Here is a 26871-nt window from a genome sequence, read left to right as displayed (position 1 = left end):
ACAGTTTTTAAATAACAAAAGTTGTGTGTGTTTGTCTTCAAAAACCAGTGATTTTTGTCAGAATAGTTGGCAAGAAATAAGCAGTGAGACAATTCTGATTTGTTTTGCTCACTGTGGCCTCAAGCATTCAAGCTTGGAGATGCCAGAAACGGCCGGAGTGAAAATGAAACAATTTCACTACTTCACAAGGAATTTAAAAATATTGACAATCATCAATGTTACAATGAAAATGAAGGCCCTCTTCTCACTGCTACCTTCAGGTAGTAGGTACAAGAGCCTCAGGCCTTGCACCACCAGGGTCAAGAACAGTTACTTTCCCTCAGTCATCGGGCTCTTGAATAAAAGGGGATAACTATACTCACTTATTCCATCATTGAGATGTTCCCACAACTAATGATCTCACTTTAAGGACTCTTTATCTCATTAACTCATGTTCACATTATTTATTGCTATTTATACTTGCAGTTTGTTATCTTCTGCACTCCGATCTTTCATTGATGTATTATATACTATAGAAACAGAAGCATAGAAAACCTACAGCACAATACAGGCCCTTCGGCTCACAATGATGTGCCGAACCCATAGCCATTTTTCTAAGCTCCATGTACCATGTTATATAGAACAGTTACAATTCTATAGATTGAGGCCATAAGACATAGGAGCAGAATTAGGCCATTCAGCCCGCTCGCCTTTTCATCATGACTGAACTCGGATCCCATTCAACTCCATATACTTGCCCTCTCACCATATCCCTTGATGCCCAACCAATCAGGAAACTATGAACTTCTGCTTTGAGTATACCCACGGACTTGGCCTGCACCGCCGTCTCTGGCAAAGCATTCCACACATTCGTTATTCTTTCTCTAAAAAAAATTCCTCCTTGATTCTGTCCTAAAAGGTTGCCTCTCAATTTTGAGGCTGTGCCCTATAATTCTGGATACCCCCACATCCACCTTATCCTTTCAACATTTAGTAGGTTTCAATGAGATCCCCACGTATTTTCTAAATTCCAGTGAGTACAGGTCCAAAGCTGCCAAATGCTCCTCATAGGTTAACCCCTTTGTTCCTCGAATCATCCTTGTGAACCTCCTCTGGACTCTCTCCAATGACAACACATTCATTCTGACATATGGGGCCCAAAACTGTTGACAATACTCCAAGTGTGGCCTGACTAGTGTCTTATAAAGTCTCAGCATTATCTCCTTGTTTTTATATTGTATTTTCCTTGAAATAAATGCCAACATTGCATTTGTATTCTTTACCACAGACTCATCCTGTGAATTAACTTTCTAATGTTTGAACCTTCTGTCCGTTTAGGTAATAGTCTGCAATTTGTTCCTTTTACCAAAATTCATTATCATACATTTCCCAACACTGTATTCCATCTGCCACTTTTTTTGCCCATTCTTCCAACTTGTTCTGCTGCAATTGCATTGCTTTCTTAGCATTACCTACTCCTCCACCTATCTTTGTATCATCTGCAAACTTTGCCACAAAGCCATCAATTCCACTGTCTAAATCATTGACAAATGTTAAAAGTAGTGTTCCTGGTACTGACACCTGAGGAACACCAGTAGTCACTGGCAGCCAACCAGAAAAGACCCCCTTTAGTCCCACTCACTACCTCTTCCCTGTCAGTCATTCCTCTATACATGCCAGTATGTTTCCTGTAACACCATAGGATTTTAGCTTGTTAAGCAGCCTTATGTGAGGCACCTTATCAAATGACTTCTGAAAATCTAAACAAATGACATCCACTGCCTCTCCTTTATCCACCCTGTTTGTTACTTCCTCGAAGAATTCTATTAGATGCTCAAGTCTCTTATATAAAATGGCGTAGTATTTGCATATAACCTACACACGTCCTCTCATATACTTTAAATCATCTCTAGATTACTTATAATACCTAATACAATGTAAATGCTATGTATATAGTTGTTATACTGTATTGTTTAGGGAATAATGATAGAAAAGGAAGTCTGTACATGTTCAGTACAGATGCAACCATCGTAGCTCTTCTGGGAACGCTGATGCTGCCTTGGCATCAGCCAATCCCGATTCTCCCGTGATCTTTAAACTCTTGAGTCTGTAGTGCTTTACATAGCTAGCCAGCCATCCCTTACTAGCTTTAAACTCCTTCCTCTCGCTCACAACACAAGTAGCGAACAAACGAGATGTGAGGCGAATAATGTCCTCACTACACATTGCCTCTGTTTGTAAACCAATTACCTCATCTTGAGCACTATTATCCGCCTTTCCTATGATACTTCTTGCATTGAAATATATGCAGATTAGGGTACTAGTCACACCATGCTCAGTATTTTGATTCCTAACTTTGAGATTTTACCTGCCTGTACAACTTCTCTACTGACTGTTCTGACTCTCTCATTTCCTTCCCCCTGCTACTCTCGTTTAAACCCCACAATGCAGCACTAATAAACTTTCCACTAAGATATTAGAAACATAGAAAAATAATACAGCACAATACAGGCTCTTTGGCCCACAATGCTGTGCCGAACATGTACTTACTTTAGAATTTACCTAGGGTTACCCATTGCCCTGTATTTTTCTGAACTTCATGTACCTATCCAGGAGTCTCTTAAAAGACCTTATTGTATCCGCCTCCACCACCATTGCCGGCAGCCCATTGCAAGCACTCACAACTCTCTGCATTTAAAAAAAACAACTTACCCCTGACATTTCCTCTGTATCTTCTTCCAAGCTCCTTAAAACTGTGCCCTATTATGCTATCCATTTCAGCTCTAGGGAAAAAGCCTCTAACCATCCACATGATCAATGCCTCTCATTATCTTATACACCTCTCATCCTCCACCGCTCCAAGGAGAAAAGGCCAAGTTCACTCAACCTATTCTTGTAAGGCATGTTCCCCAATCCAGGCAACATCCTTGTAAATCTCCTCTGTACCTTTTCTATGGCTTTCACATCCTTCCTGTAGTGAAGTGACCAGAGCTGAGCACAGTACAGGTAGTCCCCGAGTTACGAACATTTGACTTACGGACAACTCGTACTTGGGAACCATGGAAGGAGAACGCCATCTGCCATTTTAAGTCGGATCCTGACGCCGTCCGCCATTTTAAGTCGTTGCCGTTGACACTGTTTTTTGTGTTTTGTATTTTGTATTTGTATTTTTGTGTTTTGTATTTGGCTTAAAATTTTCTTGGTAAGATTTACCCTGACCCCCCCCCCCCCCCACTTCCGGTCGGCTGGTGGCGCAGTGAGATCAGCGCCGGGCTGGAGAACGGAGGTTTCCGTGCCGGGTTAATGTCGATCCAGTGACTCCCGTACCATCCGTGCCGGGTTGATAGCGAGCTCTCAACTCGACCTCGTAAAAAAAAACACTGCCACCTCCAGTTTAAATTCCCACGCGGAATATTGTGGATGATCAAATGCGCAACCCAGCACAGCCCCCACTTGTCCCATTCAGCCTGTCTCAGTGTGGTGGTTGTTAGGACTCAGCGGAGCTCGGGACCCGCTGCCCGCAGTGTTTCTGTTCCGTTGACGGTGTGTGGTGGTCCTTAAGACCTAATGGACCTCGAGAGCCAGCGGAGCTTGGGACCCACTGCCCGCAGTGTTTCTGTTCCGTTGACAGTGTGCGGTGGTCCTTAAGACCCGGCAGAGGTCGGGACCCAACGCCAGCAGTGTTTCTGTTCCATTGATGGGAAGCGATCGCGATTGAAAATAAAGTGGAAATAATAAAGCATTTGGAAAGAGGTGAAACACCATAGGTCATTAGAAAAGCATTAGGTGACAGTCGGTCAACAATGGGAACAATTTTAAAGGTTAACAGATAAAGTGAGAATAATGGAACATTTGAAAGGCCCTGCCCTGATGAAAGCTACAATTATTATTAAGCAATGCAGTGTTTTAATTATCGGAATACATACGTTTCTTAACAGTTTTATATGCATAGAAAGGTAAAATATGTACTATATACTAAGACAAACATTTGACTGATGCTAAATAATACCGGATGTACCTGTTCCGACGTATGTACAAATCCGACTTAAATACGGACTCAGGAATGGAACTCGTACGTAACCTGGGGACTGCCTGTACTCCAAGTGGGGTCTGACCAGGGTCCTATATAGCTGTAGCATTACCTCTCGGCTCCTAACTTCAATTCCATGATTGATGAAGACCAATACACCGTACACCTTCTTAACCACAGAGTCAATCTGCGCAGCAGCTTTGAGTGTCAGTGGACTCGGACCCCAAGATCTCTCTGATCCTCCACATTGCCAAGAGTCTTACCATTAATACTATATTCTGCCAACATATTTGACCAACCAAAATGAACCACCTCACACTTATCTTGGTTGAACTCTATCTGCCACTTCTCAGCCCAGTTTTGCATCCTATCGATGTCCCGCCATAACCTCTGACAGCCCTCCACACTATCCACAACACCCCCAGCCTATGTGTCATCAGCAAATTTACTAACCTATCCCTCCATTTCCTCATCTAGGTCATTTATAAATTTCACAAAGAGAAGGGATCCCGGAACAGATCCCTAGGGCACACCACTGGTCACCGACCTTCACGCAGAATATGACCCGTCTACAATCACGCTTTGTCTTCCTTGGGCAAGCCCATTCTAGATTCACAAAGCAATGAACCCTCGGATCCTATGCCTCCTTACTTTCTCAATAAGCCTTGCATGGCGTACCTTGTCAAGTGCCTTGCTGAAATCCATATACGCTACATCTACTGCTCTATCTTCATCAACATGTTTAGTCACATACTGAAAAAATTCAATCAGGCTCATAAGGTACTTTGGCCTTTGACAAAGCCATGCTGACTATTCTTAATCATATTTTGCCTCTCCAAATGTTCATAAATCCTCCATCTCAGGATCTTTTCCATCAACTTAACAACCACTGAGGTAAGACTTCCTGGGCTATCTCTACTCCCTTTCTTAAATAAGGGAACAACATCTGGGATCTTCTGGAACCTCCCCTGTCCCCATTGATGATGCAAAGATTATTGCCAGAGGCTCAGCAATGTCCTCTCTTGCCACCCACAGTAGCCTGGAGTACATCTGGAGACTTTTCCATTTTGATGTTTCCCAAAAGCTCCAGCACATCCTCTTTCTTAATATCTATATGCTCAAGTTTTTCAATCTACTGTAAGTCATCCCTACAATCGCCAAGATCCTTTTCCGTGGTGAATCCTGAAGCAAAGTATTCATTAAGTACCTCTGCTATCTCCTCCGGTTCCATACACACTTTTCCACTGTCACACTTGATTGGTCCTATTGTTTCACTTCTTATCCTTTTGCTCTTCACATACTTGTAGAATGCCTTGGGGTTTTCTTTAATCCTGCTCGTCAGGGCCTTCTCATGGCCCCTTCTGGCTCTCCTAATTTCATTCTTAAGCCCCTTCCTGCTAGCCTTCTAGATCTCTATCATTAACTAATTTTTTGAACCTTTTGTAATCTTTTCTTCTTGACTAGATTTTCAATAGCCTTTGTATCCACGGTTCCAGTACTCTACCATCCTTTCCCTGTTTCATGTAATGTACCTATGCAGAGTGCCATGCAAATATCCACTGAACATTTGCCTATTTCTAATGTACATTTCCCTGAGCATATCTGTTCCCAATTTATGCTTCCAAGTTCCTGCCTGATAGTTTCATATTTCCCCTTACTCCAATTAAACACTTTCATAACTTGTCTGTTCCTATCCCTCTCCAATGCTATAGTAAAAGAGATAGAATGGTGATCACTATCTCCAAAATGCACTCCCACTGAGAGATCTGACACCCCATCTCCACCCCATCTAAACCTCTTGCTGTAGATAGTTGCCAATCAATATTTGAGAAATTAAAATCTCTCACCATGACAATCCTGTTATTGTTACACCTTTCCAGAATCTGTCTATCTGCTCCTCGATGTCCCTGTTACTATTGGGTGGTCTATAAAAAAAACACCCAGTAGAGTTATTGACCCCTTCCTGTTTCTAACTTCTACCCACAGAGACTCAGTAGACAACCCCTCCATGACATCCTCCTTTTCTGCAGCCATGACACGATCTCTGATCAGCAGTGCCACGCCCCCACCTCTTTTGCCCCTCTCCCTATCCTTTCTGAAACATCTAAAGCCTGGCACTGTAACTATTCCTGCCACTGAGCCTTCCAAGTCTCTGTAATGGCCACAACATCATAAAGTGCTGATCCACGCTCTAAGCTCATCCACTTTGTTCATGATCTGCTTCTTGCATTAAAATAAGCACATCCCTTCTCTATCACCTGCCTATTCTCCCTCTCGCACTTTATATAACCATATAACCATATAACAATCACAGCACGGAAACAGGCCATTCCGGCCCTCCTAGTCCGTGCCGAACTCTTAATCTCACCTAGTCCCACCTACCCGCACTCAGCCCATAACCCTCCACTCCTTTCCTGTCCATATACCTATCCAATTTTACCTTAAATGACACTTTCTCCAAGCTTTCTCTATTTGTGAGCCAACCGTCCCTTTCTCTGTCTCTTCAATTTGGTTCCCAGCCCCCCAGCAATTCTAGTTTAAACTCTCTCCAATAGCCTTAGCAAACCTCCCTGCCAGGATATTGGTCACCCTCGGATTCAAGTGCAACCTGTCCTTTTTGTACAAGTCACACCTGACCCAAAAGAGGTTCCAACAATCCAGAAATCTGAATTCCTGTCCCCTGCTCCAATCCCTCAGCCACTCATTTATCCTCCGCCTCATTCTACTCCTATACTCACCGTCACATGGTACAGGCAGTAATCCTGAGATTACTACCTTTGAGGTCCTGCTTCTCAACTTCCTTCATAACTTCCTGTAGTCTGCTTTTGGGACCTCCTCCCTTTTCCTACCTATGTCATTGGTACCTATATGTACCACAACCTCTGGCTGTTCACCTTCCCAGTTCAAGATATCGTGGTCACGATCAGAAATATCCCAGACCCTGGCATCTGGGAGGCAAACTACCATCAGCGTTTCTTTCCTGCATACACAGAATCGCCTGTCTGACCCCTGACTATAGAGTTCCTGAAAACTGCTGCCTTCTTCCTTTCCCTACCCTTCTGAGCCACAGGGCCAGACTCTGTGCCAGAGGCGCAGTCATTGTTGCTCCCCTCAGGTAGGCCGTCCAACTGACAGTACTCAGATTGGAGTACTTTTTGTTAAGGGGTACAGCCACAGAGGTACTCTCTAGTATCTGACTCCTGCCCTTCCCTCTCTTGCCTTTACCCACTTACCTGTCTCCTGAGGCCCTGGTGTGACTACTTGCCTATAGCTCCTCTCTTATCACCTCCTTAGTTCAGGTGGAAATCGTCCCTTTTGCAAATGTCCCACCTTCCCTAGAAGAGAGCCCAATGATCCAAAAAGGTTAGGCCCTCCCTCCTACACCAGCTCCTTAGCCAAAAATTAAACTGTATAATCTTACTAGTTCTGGCCTCACTGGCTCATGGCATGGGTAGCAATCCTGGGGTCACAACCCCAGACGTCCTGCTCTTAACTTAGCACCTAACTCCCTGAGCTCCCTATGTAGAATCTCGTCATTCATCCTATCCATGTTATTGATTATGACTTCTGGCTGTCCAGCTGAGGACTCGATCTGAGATGTCTCAGAACCTGAGAGGCAACATGCCATCTGGGAACTCTTCTAAGTAACGTTCCCCTATCGCCTCAGCATACCTGTTCTTCCCCTTCCCTTCTGAGTCACAGAGGGAGACTCGGTGCCAGAGGCCCGAACATTGTGAATTCATTCTTCTTCCTCTTGTTATAGTTTCTTTCTTTCTACTGTATAATTTTCTAATTAGAATTTTCATGAACTATTTTAAATAACTTTTCAACCAAAATCAAAATAACATCTCTTCATCAAGTATTGCATATCAGGGTTGCTTTAATAAAGTTAAAGGTAGATTGGCTTGACTTGTCACATGTACATTGAAATATCGAAACATGCAGAGAAATGGGTTGCTTATGTCAGGGATGTGTCAGGGCAGCTCAGGAGTATCACCATGCTTCTGACATCAATATGACAAGCTCACAAATTACTAGCCCTTACTTGGAATGTGGGAGGAAACTGCAGCACCCCGAGGGGACCCAAATGGTCACGGGAAGAACGTACGAACTCCTTACAGACAGTGGCTGAAGAAGAGATTGAACCAGTAATGATGCTGCAAATTATTATACAATAAAGTAACACCTGTAGCAAATGTGGAATCATCCTTGATGCTCAATTAACTTTGTCTTTTTATGCAGTTTCTCCATTGATGGATTACTTTAACAATACATGCAATGCGATTATCCGCATGAGTAAAACATGATCAATCTTCTTGTTTCTTAAAATATTCTGGACGTTAGGAGTGTTTTCATTCTGAATTTGAACTTGAATTTGAATTTCTCATAACGTTTTTGCTTGTTTTGTTCTTCTAGTACTGGATTAATGAATACACCTCATCGCTGGGAATTGGTGTCTTCCACTCAGGCATTGAAATTTATGGCAGAGGTGAGGACTGGAAGAAATACAACTTATAAAATCTTTAGTTTTTATTGCAATTAAAGTGCACATCAATATGAAATTTATGTTGGATGATCCATCAGTCACATTTTTGTAGTTACCTAGTTTAAGTTTCGTTCAGCGCTGTATCCAGTAACTCCAGCATATAAATTTTTTCTATCACACAATTTGTGCTGCATAACTTCACATTCTTGTGCAGAATTTCTTCTGAGGGTAAAAATTTTTGGAATTCTGTACCTCAGAGCTGTCGTAAAAGATCACTACATGTATTCGAGGCCAATGTCAAGTTTTGATCTGTAAGGTAGTCAAGAAAGTAGGGAATGGAGAGGAAAGTGGACCAAATCAGCCATGATCTTATTGATTTGAGAGCCATAATGCTTGCTTTCATTCCTCTTTCTGCGTTCTTAAATTTGAAACAATTCTCTATGGATTACTAAAATATAGTTCATTGTTGCTTTGTCTGGAATCTTGGTTCTTGGATTGACACTAACTTGTTTACTTATGAAGGTCCTCCATCTCTAGTGGTGTCTTACATCCTGTCCGTATCTTTCTCCTGGTCATGCAAGTCCCAATTGAAAAGTCGGAAATACCGTCACACTCAGATGTAGAAGGATTCTTCGTGCTGTTTTCATAACAATTTTGTTTTACCATTCTGAATTGTTAGCACTGAGCTGAACCCCCGAAGCTGGAGGACCGGCGGACCATTCTTAGTCTGGTCTCCACCCTTTGACCTGTTTGGCATGGGTGACACTACCAAGAGTCAAAACAAAAGGCTCTGACTCCAGCCAACATATAGTGGTGCGAGAAAATTTGAGAACCCCATAGAATTTTCTCTATTTCTGCATAAATATGACCTAAAATGTGATCAGATCTTCATGCAAGTCCTGAAACTAGAGAAGGAGAACCAAATTAAATAAGTAACACAAAAATTATATGTTCTTATTTATTGAGAAAAATTATCAGACATTACATGTATTTGTTGGAAAGAGTATGTGAACTTTTGCTTTCAGTAACTGGTGTGACCTCCTTCTACAGCAATAACTTCAACCAAATGTTTCTGGTAACTCAAACACGAGGAAATCTGCAGATGCTGGAAATTCAAACAACACACACAAAATGCTGGTGGAACGCAGCAGGCCAGGCAGCATCTATGGGAAGAAGCACTGTCGACATTTCGGGCCGAGACCCTTCATCAGGACTAACTGAAAGAAAAGATTTGAGAGGGGGAGGGGGAAAATCCGAAATGATAGGAGAAGACAGGAGGGGGTGGGGTGAAGCTAAGAGCTGGAAAGGTGATTGGCAAAAGGGATACAGAACTGGAGAAGGGTAAGGATCATGGGACGGGAGTCCTAGGGAGAAAGAAAGGGGGAGGGGAGCACCAGAGGGAGATGGAGAACAGACAAAGAGTGATGAGCAGAGAGAAAAAAAGGAGGGGGGAAAATAAATAAATTAGGGATGGGGTAAGAAGGGGAGGAGGGGCATTAACGGAAGTTAGAGAAATCAATGTTCATGCCATCAGATTGGAGGCTACCCAGACGGAATATAAGGTGTTGTTCTTCCAACCTGAGTGTGGCTTCATCTTGACAGTAGAGGAGGCCATGGATAGACATATCAGAATGGGAATGGGACGTGGAATTAAAATGTATGGCCACTGGGAGATCCTGCTTTCTCTGGCGGACTGAGCGTAGGTGTTCAGCGAAACGGTCTCCCAGTCTGCGTCGGGTCTCACCAATATATAAAAGGCCACACCGGGAGCTCCGGACGCAGTATACCACACCAGCCGGCTCACAGGTGAAGTGTCGCCTCACCTGGAAGGACTGTCTGGAGCCCTGAATAGTGGTGAGGGGGGAGGTGTAGCACTTGTTCCGCTTACAAGAATAAGCACCAGGAGGGAGATCGGTGGGAAGGGATGGGGGGACACACGAATGGACAACGGAGTCATGTAGGGAGCAATCCCTGTGGAAAGCAGAAGGGGGGGAGGGAACGATGTGCTTGGTAGTGGGATCTGGTTGGAGGTGGCAGAAGTTACGGAGAGTTATACGTTGGACCTGGAGGTTGGTGGGGTGGTAGGTGAGGACAAGGGGAACCCTATCCTGAGTTGGGTGGTGGGCGGATGGGGTGAGAGCAGATGTGCGTGAAATGGGAGAGACGTGTTTGAGAGCAAAGTTGATGATGGAGGAAGGGAAGCCCCTTTGTTTAAAAAAGGAAGACATTTCCTTTGTCCTGGAATGAAAGGCCTCATCCTGAGAGCAGATGCAGCAGAGATGGAGGAATTGTGAGAAGGGGATGGCATTTTTGCAAGAGACAGGGTGGGAAGAGGAATAGTCCAGGTAGCTCTGAGAGTCAGTAGGCTTATAGTAGGTATCAGTAGATAAGCCGTCTTCAGAGATGAAGACAGAAAGATCAAGAAAGGAGAGGAAGGTGTCAGAAATGGACCAGGTAAATTTGAGGGCAGGGTGAAAGTTGGAGGCAAAGTTAAATAAAGTCAGTGAGCTCAGCATGCTTGCAGGAGGCAGTGCCAATGCAGACGACTGTCAAGATGAAGCCACACTCAGGTTGGAGGAACAATACCTTATACTCTGTCTGGGTAGCCTCCAACCTGATGGCATGAACATTGATTTCTCTAACTTCTGTTAATGCCCCTTCTCCCCTTCTCACCCCATCCCTGATTTATTTATTACCCCCCTTTTTTTCTCTCTCTCTGCCCATCACACTTTGCCTGTTTGCTCCCCCCTCCCCCTTTCTTTCTCCTTAGGCCTCACGTCCCATGATCCTTACCCTTCTTTAGCTCTGTATCCCTTTTGCCAATCACCTTTCCAGCTCTTAGCTTCACCCCAACCCCTCCTGTCCTATCATTTCGGTTTTTCCCCCTCCCCCTCCTACTTTCAAATCTCTTACTATCTTTTCTTTCACTTAGTCCTGACGAAGGGCCTCGGCCCGAAATGTCAACAGTACTTATTCCTATAGATGCTGCCTGGCCTGCTGTGTTCCACCAGCATTTTGTGTGTGTTTCTGGTAATTGTTGATCATTCCTGCCTATTGACTTGGAGGAACTTTAGGCCATTCTTCCTTACAAAACTGCTTCAACTCTCGGATGTTGGTGGCCTTCCTTACATGAACTGCTTGCTTCAGGTCCTTTCACAACACTTTTATAGGATTAAGGTCAGGATTTTGATTCAGCCATTCCAAAACACAAATTTTCTTTTTAAACCATTCTGTTGTTGATTTACTCTTATCTTTCAGATCATTGTCTTGTTGCATTATCCACTTCTATTAAGTTTCAGGTGAATGACTGCTGCTTTGGCATTCTCTTGTAAAATGTCGTGATGTAGCAGTGTGCTACACGCAGCGCTGCAATAAACGACACGGAGTCGGTGAGCTGCAGTTGCAAAGAGATTTATTCAAATTTCGCGGCCTCGCTTTAAAGCCTTCCTGATCCCGCCCTCCTCGGGCGGGAATACGTATTCACAGTCCCCGCGGGCTTTTCCCCTTGCTGGTGAAGCAGACTTGGCACCCTCTTTGGAACTGGCCTCTATGCTGGCGCACGCCACTTTGTGAGCCAGTTTGAGTGCGCTGGGAAATGGGTCGCCACATAACCCCCCCCCACCCCTCCCCCCAGAACAGGCGATATACCCCCCAATGTCCACAGTCTGGGTCGGACTCTGTTTGGGAGGTCTGCCTCTGCGCCGCGGTGCTGGAATCTCGACCGGCTGCGCCACGTCCACATGGGCCGGTTTGAGTCGGTCCACCGTGAAAACCTCCTCTTTCCCCCCAATGTCCAGTACGAATGTGGACCCGTTGTTTCTGATCACCGTAAACGGCCCCTCGTAGGGCCGCTGTAGCGGTGCCCGATGTCCACCCCATCGTACAAAAACGAACTTACAGTTTCGCAGGTCTTCGGGTACGCAGGTCGGGTTCTGCCCATGCTGCGAAGTGGGTATGGGGGCCAGGTTACCGAGCCTCTCGCGTAGTCTGCCCAGGACTGCTGCGGGTTCTTCCTCTTGCCCCCTTGGGGCTGGTATGAACTCCCCTGGGACGACCAGGGGTGCGCCGTACACCAACTCGGCCGACGAGGTGTGCAGATCTTCTTTGGGCGCCGTGCGGATTCCGAGCAGGACCCAGGGAAGCTCGTCCACCCAGTTAGGCCCTTTGAGGCGGGCCATGAGAGCCGACTTCAGGTGACGGTGGAAACGCTCCACCAGTCCGTTCGACTGTGGGTGGTAGGCAGTTGTGTGGTGCAGCTGTGTCCCCAAAAGGCTGGCCATAGCTGACCACAGGCTGGAGGTGAACTGGGCGCCTCTGTCGGAGGTAATGTACACCAAAGTGAGATACCCAGATGGCAATCAGTGCCCGGGCGCAAGATTCGGAGGTGGTGTCGGTGAGCGGGATTGCCTCTGGCCATCTTGTGAACCAGTCCACGATAGTCAGGAGGTGCTGCGCTCCTCGCGACACTGGCAGGGGCCCCACGATATTCACATGAATGTGGTCGAAATGCCTGTGGGTGGGGTGGAACTGCTGCGGCAGAGCTTTGGTGTGCTGCTGCACCTTTGCTGTTTGGCAGTGCATGCACGTTCTGGCCCATTCACTGACTTGCTTGCGGAGTCCGTGCCAAACGAACCTGTTGGCTACCATCCGGACGGTTGGCCTGATGGAGGGGTGTGCTAAGTTGTGAATGGAGTCGAAAACGCGCCACCGCCAGGCTGCCGGGACGACGGGACGGGGTTGGCCGGTGGTGACGTCACAGAGTAGGGTCCTCTCACCTGGGCCTACGGGGAGGTCCTGGAGCTGCAAACCGGAGACTGCGGTTCTGTAACTAGGGATCTCCTCATCTGCCTGCTGCGCCTCCGCCAGTGTTTCATAGTCTACCCCCTGGGACAGGGCTAGGATGTTAGGGCGGGAGAGGGCGTCCGCCATGTCATTGACCTTTCCGGAGACATGCCGGACATCCGTCGTGTATTCGGAGATGTAGGACAGATGTTGCTGCTGGCGGGACGACTAGGGGTCGGATGCCTTCGTGAACGCAAAGGTAAGCGGTTTGTGGTCCGTGAACGCGGTGAAGGGCCTACCTTCCAAGAAGTACCTGAAATGCCGGATTGCCAGGTATAGCGCCAACAGTTCCCGGTCGAAAGCACTGTATTTGAGCTCGGGTGGTCATAGGTGTTTGCTGAAAAACGCCAGGGGTTGCCAGCGACCCTCGATGAGTTGTTCCAGCACTCCACCGACTGTGTCCACTGTGAGGGTGGTAGGGACTAGGGACATCCATTCTGGGGTGTACTAGCATCACGGCATTTGCTAAGGCTTCTTTGGTTTTAATGAACCCGGCGGCGGACTCCTCGTCCCAGGTAATGTCCTTGCCCTTACCCGACATCAGGGCCAACAGCATGATTCGGGCAGCTGAAGGGAGGAAGCGGTGGTAGAAATTTACCATACCCACGAATTCCTGAAGGCCTTTGATTGTGTTGGGTCAGGGGAAATGGCGGACTGCGTCTACCTTAGGGGGCAGAGCGGTTGCCCCATCTTTAGTAATCCTGTGGCCCAGGAAGTCGATGATGTCGAGCCCGAACTGGCATTTGGCCGGGTTGATTGTCAGGCCATATTCACTCAGTCTGGCGTAGAGTTGGCGGAGGTGGGACAGATGCTCCTGACGACTGCTGCTGGCTATGAGGATGTCATCCAAATAGATGAAAGCGAAGTCCAGGTCGCGTCCCACCGCGTCCATTAACCACTGAAACATCTGTGCGGCATTCTTTAGGCCGAACGGCATGCAGAGGAACTCTAAAAGGCCGAAAGGGGTGATGAGTGCCGTTTTGGGGACGTCGTCCGGATGCATCGGGATTTGATGGTATCCCCGGACGAGGTCTACCTTGGAGAAGATCCGTGCTGCAGGTTTGCTGCAAAGTCCTGAATGTGCGGCTCAGGGTAGCGGTCCGGTGTTGTAGCCTCGTTCAGCCTGCGGTAGTCGCCGCATGGTCTCCAGCCCCCTGTTGCTTTGGGAATCATGTGCAGGGGGGAGGCCCATGGGCTGTCGGACCGCCGTATGATCCCCAATTCCTCCATCCTCTTGAACTCCTCCTTTGCCAGCTGGAGCTCGTCCGGGGGAAGCCTTCGAGCATGGGCGTGGAGGGGTGGTCCCTGTGTCGGGATGTGGTGCTGTATGCCGTGTCTGGGCATGGCTGCCATGAACTGCGGTGCCAGAACCGATGGGAAATCCGCCAGGACTCTGGTGAAGTCGTTGTCGGACAGCGTGATGGAGTCTAGGTGTGGGGCCGGCAACCGGGCTTCACCCAGGGAGAACGTTTGAAAGGTCTAGGCATGGACCAGTCTCTTCCCTTGCAGGTCGACCAGTAGGCTGTGAGCCCGCAAAAAATCCGCGCCCGGGAGCGGTTGGGCTACGACGGCCAGTGTGAAGTCCCACGTGAACTGGCTGGAGCCGAACTGTAGGTCCTGTACGGGTGCCGTAGGTCCTTACTGTGCTGCCGTTCGTGGCCCTCAGGGTGGGACCCAGTGCTCTGTTGCGGGTGTCGTAACTCGTCGGAGGTAAAACGCTGATCTTGGCTCTGGTGTCGACCAAAAAGCGGCTGGGAAAAAAGTTTCCTGGGAACTTGCAGGGCGGGCTACAGCAGCGGGCTTCTGCACCCCACCACTGGTGGTAGAAGCACCATTGTTCGTTGGCCTCTTCGCCCCTGCCTCTGGGGTTAGCGGGCTCTGCGGCCAGGCCTGTTCTGGCTTGCTGCTGAGAGCGTGGCCTGTTGATCTGTGCGATGGACGCCCCACTCTCCTTGGCTTTCCACAGCATGTCCGCCCAGGCCGCCACCCTCCGGGGGTCGCTGAAATCCGTGTTGGACAGCAGCAGGCTTATGTCCTCGGGCAGCTGCTCCAGGAATGCCTGCTCAAACATGAGGCAAGGCTTGTGACCTCCGGCCAGGGAGAGCATCTCGTTCATCAAAGCCAACGGCGGCTTGTCTCCCAAACCATCGAGGTGCAGTAAGCAGGCAGCTTGCTTGCGCCGTGAGAGTCCAAAAGTCCTTATGAGCAAGGCTTTGAACTCTGTATTTACTGTCCGCTGGGGGAGACTGTATGAACTCCTCAACCTGGGCGGCTGTTTCCTGGTCGAGGGAGCTCACCACGTAGCAGTAACGTGTGTCATCTGAGGTTTCCTGCTGAATGTGGAATTGGGCTTCTGCTTGTTGGAACCATAGGTGAGGTCGCAGCATCCAGAAGCTTGGCAGTTTTAACGAAACTGCGTGAACAGATGCAACATCGTTCATCTTCGGCCCAAATATCGCTTGGGCCGTTGGGGTCATCAATTGTAGCGGTGTGCTACATGCAGCGCTGCAATAAACGACACGGAGTCGGTGAGCTGCAGTTGCAAAAGAGATTTATTCAAACTTCGCGGCCTCGCTTTAAAGCCTTCCTGATCCCGCCCTCCTCGGGATTCACAGTCCCGTCCTGCGCGCGGGCTTTTCCCCTTGCTGGTGAAGCAGACTTGGCGCCCTCTTTGGAACTGGCCTCTATGCCGGCGCGCACCACTTTGTGAGCCGGTTCGAGTGCGCTGGGAAGTGTGTCGCCACAGTGATACAATTTTGAATTCATCGTTCCCTCAATGATTGCAAGCTGCCCAGGCCCTGAAGCAGCAAAGCAGCCCCAAACTGTGATACTCTTTCCACCATGCTTCACAGTTGGGATGAGGTTTTGTTGATGTGCAGTGCCCCTTTTTCTCCAAACATAGCAATGTGTATTACTGACAAAATTTTCAACTTCTGTCCCAGAAACAAGACCACCATCCAGGTGGTCTTTTGCAAACTTTAGCAAGTTCTAGAGATCTTTTGCTGTTACTGTTACCCTTGGGTTCTGTTTCACCTCCTTCAGCATTTCATGTTGTGCTCTTGGTGTGATCTTTGCTGGATGCCCATTCCTAGGGAGAGTAGCAACTCCCCAGTTTCCTCCATTTGTCGACAGACTCTCTTACTGTGGACTAATGAACACTTAGGTCTTTAGTAATGCTTTTGTAGCTTTCTCCAGCTAGATGCATCTCTACAATTCTTCTTCTAAGGTCTTCTGAAAGCTGTTTTGATCGAGACATGGTGCACATAAACAGATCTTTCATGAGAAGAGCAGTCCTTATCACTAACCTGACTTTGTGTGTCTTTTTTATAGGATAGGGCACCTCTACAATCCATACCTCAAACCTCATCTCATTGATTGGAACACCTGACTTCAAATAGCTTTTGTAGAAGGCATTACCCCAGAGGTTCCTATACTTTTCCCAACAAATACATGTAATATTGGATCATTTTTCCTCAATAAATTAACAAGTATAATGATTTTTATGTTATTTATTTATTTGGGTTTTCTTTATCTAGTTTTAGGACTTGCATGAAGATCTAATCACATTTTAGATCATATTTATGCAGAAATAGAGAAAATTCTACAGGGTTCACAAACTTTCTAGCACTACAGTAGATCTCTGGATCATTGAGGCACGCAAACCAAGACAAGGTTGTCGTCCTCTAGGAGTTTGGATTGACACTGTCTGCTTAATTTTCCCTTGATGTTAATGTTTTGTACATTTTCTTCCATCAAGAATAGAAATTACTATTCATTGCTATTCAAAACCAGCTGTTCATTTTAAAGTCACGAGATTGCAGATGCTGGAATTTGGAGCAACAAACACAGTTCTGGAGGAACTCGGCAAGTCAGGCAACATCTGTGGAGGTGTGCTGGGCTGGGCCGTCCTTCTACCATCACCCAGTATGTATTTCCTTGCCCGTTGGCAATAATCTCACCCTGCACTGGAGGGGAAGATGGGTATGTCACAAACACTTTACCCCCTCCCCTTGCTGAACTGAATCAGCTCTTAATCAGCATGTTCAGTTGTGCTATCAGGAACAAAAGGAATAGATTGTCTTGTCATTAACAGAAAGGGAAAAGGGGACAGCCTTGGGGTCGTTAAAGGCATTATTATAAATGGCAGATTCTATTGCCATATCACGGAGACGTGAAATAGCCTCCAGGGACGAGAAGACAATCTCAATCCAAAGGAGCAGGGTAGCAAGCACAGCTCCATCAGTCTGAGCATGTTGCAGTTCAGCCAAGAATGTGTCTGTTGTTATCAAACCTAACTGACTCAATTCGTGCATATTAAAAAATAGTTGGAAGGTTCCTAAATCCCATAGGCGGGTGAGCCAGCTAGGCAAGGATACCATTGGTCATTGATGCTGCCTTTGGTCTAAATCCTGTAATTCAGTGACAGGGTAGTTAAGAATGGTGGTTTCATTGGTGATGGGGATAGTTGCTTCAGTTTGAGTTTGTTCTTCAGCATTCCAGTGTTTAACTTTTATACACCTGCACCTTGATTAAATTGTTCTTATCTCCTTCATTACCATAATCATCAATCATCATTATCCAGATATCCCTATCCCAGGTGTCTGGATCCCCAATCCTCCTGCAGGACCATAGATCGGACCTTTTCAGGATCCACTGTCAAGGCAGCTGAGCTGTGACATTACATTAGCCAATCTACATGCCACAGCAGTTTGTTTTACGTCAGAGCACTCAGCACATTCTTGCGCAGTACGCTGTTTCGTTTAAAATTGTGTTCTGAGAGCTCAAATTGGCCAGCTCACACTGTAGTCGCAAAATTTCCTCAAGACAGCTGGGCTTTCTCAGTATTTAACTGTTGCAGCACAGTCATAAAAATCCATGCTACTTGAGGCAGATAATCCCTCTTGAAGGGAAAAGCTATATGCTTAAGACATTGTGATATTGCACACAGAAGCTTAACATCAGACAATTCAGCACATGCCTTCTCTGAACACCTGGAAGGACCCATAGATCATTAGCCAGCAACCTGAAGGCCTCAAGAGTTATCCATTCATTCGAGGACCTGATAAGTCTCAGCTACAGCATCGCTCAACTTGCTTATCCATTGCCATATATTCCTGGAAGCTGTTCTCAGTGCCACTGTGTAATGGGCTGGGTTGATGAGATCCAAAAGACCCAAACAATTCCAAGTGTCCAAGAAATGTGGTAATAAGCTTACAAGCACAACAAAGTAACTAAAGCCTATTTATTATCATAAACAGCACAAATAAACTGCACTAAATACTGAACCATAGAACATTACAGCACAGTACAGGCCCATATAATCCTTAAAAAAAAGTACTAATCCTGCACTACCCCATAACCCTCTATTTTTCTTTCATCCATGTGCCTGTCCAAGAGGCTCTTAAATACCCCTAATGTTTTAGCCTCCACTACCATCCCTGGCAAGTCATTCCAGGCACTCACAACCCTCTGTGTAAAAAAAACTTACCCCTGATGTCTCCCCTGAACTTCCCTCCCTTAATTTTGTACATATGCCCTCTGGTGTTTGCTATTGGTGCCCTGGGAAACAGGTACTGACTATCCACCCTATCTATGCCTCTCATAATCTCATTCTTCTATGCTCCAAAGGGAAAAGTCCCAGCTCTGCTAACCTTGCTTCATATGACTTGTTCTCCAAACCAGGCAACATCCTGGTAAATCTCCTCTGCATCCTCTCCATAGTTTCCACATCCTTACTATAATGAGGTGACCAGAATTAAACACCATACTCTTAAGTGCGGTCTCACCAGAGATTTGTAGAGTTGCAATATGACCTCTCTACTCTTGAACTCAATTCCACTGTTAATGAAGCCTAGCATCCCATAGGCCTTCTTAACTACCCCATCAACCTGCACAGTGACCTTGAAGGATATATGGATTTGAACCCCAAGGTCCCTTTGTTCATCCACACTCTTAAGTAACTGACCATTAATCCTGTACTCAGTCTTCTGGTTTGTCCTTCCAAAATGCATCACCTCACACTTGTCCGGATTAAACTCCATCTGCCATTTTACTGCCCAACTCTGCAGCCTGTCTATATCCTCTTGTAACCTTCAACAACCTGCAGCTCCATCCACAACTCCTCCAATCTTCATGTCATCCGCAAATTTACTCACCCATCCTTCCGCCTCTATATCCAAGTCATTTATAAAAATCACAAATAGCAGGGGTCCCAGGACGGATCTCTGCGGAACTACATTTGCCATTCTCCACTCCTCCGGCACTTCCTCTGTAGCCAAAGAGGATTCAAAGATCATAGCTAATGCTCCAGCGATCTCTTCTCTCAATTCCCACAACAACCTGGGGTGTATCATATCCGGCCCTGGGGATTTATCAATCGATGTTTTTAAGAAGATCCAGCAATACTTCTTCCATAATCTCCACATTGTCCAGCACACAGGCCTGCTCTATTTCGACCTCACCCTGATCAAGGTCCTTTTCACTTGTGAATACTGAAGCAAAGTATTCATTTAGGACCTCCTCTGCCTCCAGGCGCATGTTGCCCTCTTTATCCTTTGTCCCACCTTAGTTCTCGTCATCCTCCTGTTCTTCACATATGCATAGAACGCCTTGGGGTTCACCTTAATCCTACATACCGAGGCCTTCTGATGCCCCCTTCGAGCTCTCCTAAGTCCTTTCTTTAGCTCCTTCCTAGCTACCCTATATTTCTCATGAGCCCCTCCTACATCCTGCTTCTTATATCTAACATATGCTTCCTTTTTCCTCTTGATGAATTGCCTCGCATGTTTCGTCAGCCACGGTTCCCTTTTCCTACTATTTTTTCCTTGCCTCAGCGGGACAAACCTATCCTGAATCCAGCTCAAGTGGTCCTTAAACTTCTCCCACATTACTTCTGTGCTTTCCCCTTTGAACATCTGTTTCCAAGGAAACTACATAGAAAGTTGCAAAGATTTCAGAGCTCATGATGCTTAGTCTCCACTTGATTGTTGCTGTTGTTGCAGGAACTCTGAATTCTGACAGGAAATCATCCTGGATCCGTGCTAGGCATTGATCAATTGCTATTTTTCAGTCGAGAGGAAGTCTCGGGAACCGAGCGGAAGGTGCCTCAATAAATAGGGGTTCAATCCACAAACATTGAGAGAGACTCAGAGACAGACAAGCAAACTATTCGATCTTTTGATCTCATGCCACTGTGCCTAAGACCAGAAAGAATCCAGCCACTATTAGCAAATATTTAACAAACCTCCTGTGTTTAACTTGTACGGACACCTTACATGCAGCAAGCTCACAAACTTGTTATTCTAAGGTCCTGGATATACAGTATAAGTATTCAGATAGATATGGACTGATTAAGGATAGTCAGTTGGCTTTATGTATGGTGGATCTTAACTAGCAGAGAGGTAATGTTACAGCTATATAGGACCCTGGTCAGACCCCACTTGGTTGCCTCACTACAGGAAGGACATGGAAACCATAGAACGGGTGCAGAGGAGACTTACAAGGACGTTGCCTGGATTGGGGAGCATGCCTTATGAGAATAGGTTGAGTGAACTCGGCCTTTTCTCCTTGCAGCGACAGTGGATATGAGGTGACCTGATAGAGGTGTATAAGATGATGAGCGGCATTGATTGTGTGGACAGTCAAAGGCTTTTTCCCAGGGCTGAAATGGCTAGCACAAGAGGGCATAGTTTTAAGGTGCTTGGAAGTAGGTACAGAGGAAATGTCAGGGGTAAGTTTTGTACACACAGAGTGATGAGTGTGTGGAATGGGCTGCCAGCGACAGTGGTAGAGGCGGATATGATAGGGTCTTTTAAGATACTTCTGGAGTACATGGAGCTCAGAAAAATGGAGGACTATTGGTAACCCTAGGTAATTTCTAAGGTAAGGACATGTTCGGCACAACCTTGTGGGCCGAAGGGCCTGTATTGTGGCCCTGTAGGGTTTTCTATGTCACATGGAATTTTTCTGGCTTCCATTTAATATTTTTACAAAATTCAATGCACTGCAACATGGGAGGGAGAGGACAGTTGACATTTCTGATCAAGACTATTCATTCAGACTGGTCTGCTTGATCCCGCTGAGTTTCTTCAGTATTTTGTTTGTTGCTCATTTTAGAGTTTCATTTGAAGCTGACAGAATCTTAAGTCCAATCTTTTCTGGTCACGTCTGTACCCTGATGTGGTTTTAAAATTATTCCATATGGTAGTGGAAATATAACTTTGAAGATTTTGAGTTAAGTTGCAGCAAATTATCAACCATTTACAAGCCTTACGATAGCTCAACATGACATTAATTGACAGTTTCTGCTTTTGCTAAGTGTATTAGCATGTAATTTAATATCCTAAAGTCAGTGTCATTGTACAACGAACTGTCGTGTAAGATTATATTTCCTAATGAAGACTTTTCATTTATGACAGAGTTTGCATATGGAGGCCATCCATATCCATTTTCAGGAATATTTGAGATCACTCCAGGAGATTCAACTGAACTTGGTGAAACATTTAAATTTAAGTAAGTGAGTAATAGAAGTAAGTAAGTAGGAATCATTCTTTAATCCATACATTTGTCACCTTCAAAAATAAAACTCATTTCCAAAGAAAATCTCAAAACAAAACTTCTATTTAAAAATGGCATGAAATTGCAGTTGGTTAGCCTCTCATTGCTGGATGCACATCACTGCATCAATTTTGCACTTTTGCTAAAGCGATTATGAACTGGGTTCTTAATATAAAAGTAAGAGAGGGCGATTTTTGAGAGAGTTTAAGAGAGCAGAGCTGCAAAGATGGAGCAGAGATATCTAAATCACCCTTAGTGACAGGAGAGGTACCAGAGAGTTGGAGGATAGCCAATGTTATTCCACTCTTTAAGAAAGGCACAAAACATAAAGCAGGAAATTATAGGCTGGTGAGTCTGACATCAGTTGTGGGAAAGTTATTAGAAGTTATTCTAAGGGACCAGATAGACAGTATAAATATTCAGATAGATATGGACTGGTTAAGGATAGTCAGCATGGCTTTGTGCGTGGCAGGTCTTATCTAACCCATGCTGTAGAGTTTCTAGAGGAAGTTACCAGGAAAGTGGATGATGCAAGGATGCTGTCTATATAGTCTTTAGCAAGACATTTAACAAGATCCCACATGGGAGGTTATTCAAGTTCAGTCGCTTGGCATTGAAGATGAGATAGTAAATTGGATTAGTCATTGGCTTTGTGGGAAAAGCTTGAGAGTGGTTGTAGATGGTTGCCTCCCTGACTGGAGGCCTGTGACCAGTGAGTGGAATGCCACAGGGATCGGTGCTGGGTCCATTGTAGTTTATAATCTGGATAATAATATGGTTAACTGGATCAGCAAACTTATGGATGACATCAAATTGGGAGTGTAGTGATAGTGAGGAAGGCTTGCAGAGCATCTGCATCAGATGGAAAAATGGGCTGAAAAATGGTAGGTGGAATTTAATGCAGACAAGTGTGAGGTTTTGCACTTTGGTAGGACAAACCGAGGTAGGTCGTATGCAGTGAACAGTGGGCACTTTGGAGTCTGATAGAATAAAGGGACCTGGAATACAGGTCCATAATTCATTAAAAGTGGCATCACAGGTTGATAGGGTTGTAAAGAAAGCTTTGGTACATTGGCCTTTCTTAAGTCAATGTATTGAGTACAGGAGATGGGATGTTATGTTGAAGTTGTATAAGACGTTGGTGAGGTCTAATTTGGAGTATTCTGTACGGTTTTGTCACCTACCCACAGGAAAGATGTTAAAACGGTTGAAAGAGTACAGGGAAAATTTTCAAGGATGTTCCCATGTCTGGAGGACCTGGGGTATGAAGAAAGATTGAATTGATTAGGATTTGAGAATGTAGAACATTGAGAGGAAATGTAATAGTTATACAGAATTATGAGGGTTATAGATAGGCAAATGCAGGCTTTTCTACTGAGGTTGGGTGAGAGTACAACCAGAGGCCATGGGTTAAAGGTGAAAGCTAAAAAAGTTTAAGGAAAACGTGAGTGGTTACTTCTCCACTGAGAGCGTCATGAAAATGTGGAATGAACTGCCAGCACAAGTGGTGCATCCAAACTCGATTTCAACATTTAAGCAAAGTTTAGATGGCCCGTGGACAGTAGGGGTATGGAAGGCTTGGTCCCGGTGCATGTCCATGGGAGTAGGCAGTTTTAAAGGATTTGACATGGAGGAGATGGGACAAAGGGCCTGTTTCTGTGCTGTACTTCTCTATAACTCTAAAAGTTTACATAGAAACGTAGAAAACCTACAGCACAATACAGGCCCTTTGGCCCACAAAGCTATGCCAAACATGTCCTAACCTTAGAAATTACCTCGGGTTACCCATAGCCCTCTATTCTTCTGAGCTCCATGTATCTATCCAGGAGTCTCTTAAAAGACCCAATCATATCCACCTCCACCACAGTCGCTGGCACTGCATTCTACGTGCTAACCACTCTTTGCGTAAAAAACTTACCCCTGATATCTTCATCTGTCCCTACTCCCCAGCACCTTAAAACTGTGCCCTCTCATGCTAACCATTTCAGCCCTGGGAAAAGGCCATACAATCAATGCCTCTTATTATCTTATACACCTTTATCAGGTCACCTCTCATCCTCCGTCGCTCCAAGGAAAAAGGCAGAGTTCACTCAACCTATTCTCATAGGGCATGCTCCCCCAGTCCAGCAACATTCTTGTAAATCTCCTCTGCACCCTTTCTATGGTTTCCATATCCTTCCTATTAAGAGGTGACCAGAACTGAGCACAGTATTCCAAGTGAGGTCTGACCAGGATCCTATATAGCTGCAGTATTACCTCTTGGTTCCTAAACTCAATCCCAAGACTGATGAAGGCCAATGTACCGTATGCCTTAACCACGGAGTCAACCTGTGCAGCAGCTTTGAGCATCCTATGGACTCGGACCCCAAGGTCCCTCTGATCCTCCACACTGCCAAGAGTCTTACCATTAATACTATATTCTGTAATCATATTCGACCTACCAAAATGAACCACCTCACACTTATCTAGGTTGAACTCCATCTGCCACTTCTCAGCCCAGTTTTGCATCCTATCAATGTCCCGCTGTAACCTCTGACAGCTCTCCACACTATTCACAGCACCCCCAATCTTTATGTCATCAGAAAGTTTAGTAACCCATCCCTTCACTTCCTCATCCAGGTCATTTATAAAAATCATGAAGAGTCGGGGTCCCAGAACATATCTCTGAGGCACACCACTGGTGACCGACCTCCATGCAGAATATGACCCATCAAAAACCATTTTTTGCCTTCTGTAGGCAAGCCAGTTCTGGATCCACAAAGCAATGTCCCCTTGGATCCCGTGCCTCTTCCCTTTCTCAGTAAGCCTTGCATGGGGTACCTTGCTGAAATCCATATACACTACTGAAATTCATATGACACTCAAAGCTGCTATGCAGGTTGACTTTGTGGTTAAGAAGGCATACGGTGCATTGGCCTTCATCAATTGTGGGATTGAGTTTAAGAGCCGAGAGGTAATGTTGCAGCTATCTCAGACCCTGGTCAGACCCCACTTGGAGTACTGTGCTTAATTTAACATAGAACATAGAACAATACAGCACAGTTAAACCCTGCCTCCCATACAACCCTCCATCTTAAATTCCTCCATATACCTGTCTGTTAGTCTCTTAAATTTCACTAGCTTATCTGCCTCCACCACAGACTCAGGCAGTGCATTCCATGCACCAGCCACTCTCTGAGTAAAAACCCTTCCTCTAATATCCCCCTTGAACTTCCCTCCCCTTACATTAAAGCCATGTCCTCTTGTATTGAGCAGTGGTGCCCTTGGGAAGAGGCATTGCCTGTCCACTATATCTATTCCTCTTAATATCTTGTATACCTCTATCATATCTCTTCTCATCCTCCTCCTTTCCAGAGAGTAAAGTCCTAGCTCCCTTAATCTCTGATCATAATACATACTCTCTAAACCAGGCAGCATCCTGGTAAATCTCCTCTGTACCCTTTCCAATCCTTCCACATCCTTCCTATAGTGAGGCAACCAGAACTGGAACCAGTACTCCAAGTTTGGCCTAACCAGACTTTTATACAGCTGCAGCATTACCTCACAACTCTTAAACTCTGTCCCTAGACTTATGAAAGCTAACACTCCATAAGCTTTCTTAACTACTCTATCTACCTGTGAGGCATGTACCCCCAGATCCCTTTGCTCCTCCACACTCCCAAGTATTCTGCCATTTATTTTGTACTCTGCCTTGGAGTTTGTCCTTCCAAGGTGTACCACCGCACACTTCTCCGGGTTGAACTCCATCTGTTACTTCTGCATCCTATCAGTGTCTCTCTGCAATCTTCGACAATCCTCAACACTATCCACCAATCTTTGTGTCATCTGCAAACTTGCCAAACCACTCTTCTACCCCCACATCCAGGTCGTTAATAAAAATCACGAAAAGTAGAGGTCCCAGAACCGATCCTCGTGGGACACCACTAGTCACAGCCCTCCAATCCAAACGTACTCCCTCCATCATGACCCTCTGCTTTCTGCAGGCAAGCCAATTCTGAATCCACCTGGCCAAACTTCCCTGGATCCCATGCCTTATGACTTTCTGAATAAGCCTACCGTGTGGTACCTTGTCAAATGCCTTACTAAAATCCAAGTAGATCACATCCATTGCACTACCCTCATCTATGTGCCTGGTCACCTCCTCAAAGAACTCTATCAGGCTTGTTAGACACGATCTGCCCTTCACAAAGCCATGCTGACTATCCCTGGTCAGACCATGATTCTCTAAATGCTCATAGGTTCTATCTCGACGAATCTTTTCCAACAGCTTTCCCACCACAGACGTAAGGCTCACTGGTCTGTAATTACCCGGACTATCTCTGCTACCTTTTTTGAACAAGGGGACAACGTTCGCCTCCCTCCAATCCTCCGGTGCCATTCCCGTGGACAACGAGGACATAAAGATCCCAGCCAGAGGCTCAGCAATCTCTTCCCTCGCCTCATGGAGCAGCCTGGGGAATATTCCGTCAGGCCCCGGGGACTTATCTGTCCTTACGTATTTTAACAATTCCAAAACCTCTTCTGCCTTAATATCAACATGCTCCAGAACATCAACCTCACTCATACTGTCCTCACCATCATCAAGTTCCCTCTCATTGGTGAATACCGAAGAGAAGTATTCATTAAGGACCTCGCTCACTTCCACAACCTCCAGGCACATCTTCCCACCTTTATCTCTAATCGGTCCTATCTTCACTCCTGTCAACCTTTTATTCTTCACATAATTGAAGAATGCCTTGGGGTTTTCCTTTACCCTACTCGCCAAGGCCTTCTCATGCCCTTTTCTTGCTCTCCTCAGCCCCTTCTTGAGCTCCTTTCTTGCTACCCTATATTTCTCAATAGACTCACCTGATTCTTGCTTCCTAAACCTCATATAAGCTGCCTTCTTCCATCTGACTAGATTCTCTACCCCACTTGTCACCCATGGTTCCCTCACCCTATCTTCCTCACCGGGCCAAATCTATCGCTACCATCCTGC

General features: G+C 45.9%; 1 protein-coding gene across 1 annotated transcript in view; it reads left to right on the top strand.

The window, feature by feature from the left end:
• desi2 (desumoylating isopeptidase 2) overlaps positions 1 to 26871 on the top strand; it is a 118403-nt gene that overhangs the window by 56963 nt on the left and 34569 nt on the right. Inside the window, exons 2-3 of the mRNA XM_073051590.1 lie at positions 8426 to 8498; positions 21755 to 21848. Of these exons, the coding sequence (XP_072907691.1) occupies positions 8426 to 8498; positions 21755 to 21848 (167 nt within the window). The remainder of the gene's footprint in view (positions 1 to 8425; positions 8499 to 21754; positions 21849 to 26871) is intronic.

Source organism: Hemitrygon akajei, chromosome 7 (assembly GCF_048418815.1).
Source record: "Hemitrygon akajei chromosome 7, sHemAka1.3, whole genome shotgun sequence".
In the NCBI taxonomy this organism is placed as follows: domain Eukaryota; kingdom Metazoa; phylum Chordata; class Chondrichthyes; order Myliobatiformes; family Dasyatidae; genus Hemitrygon; species Hemitrygon akajei.
This window is presented reverse-complemented; position numbering and strand designations above follow the sequence as displayed.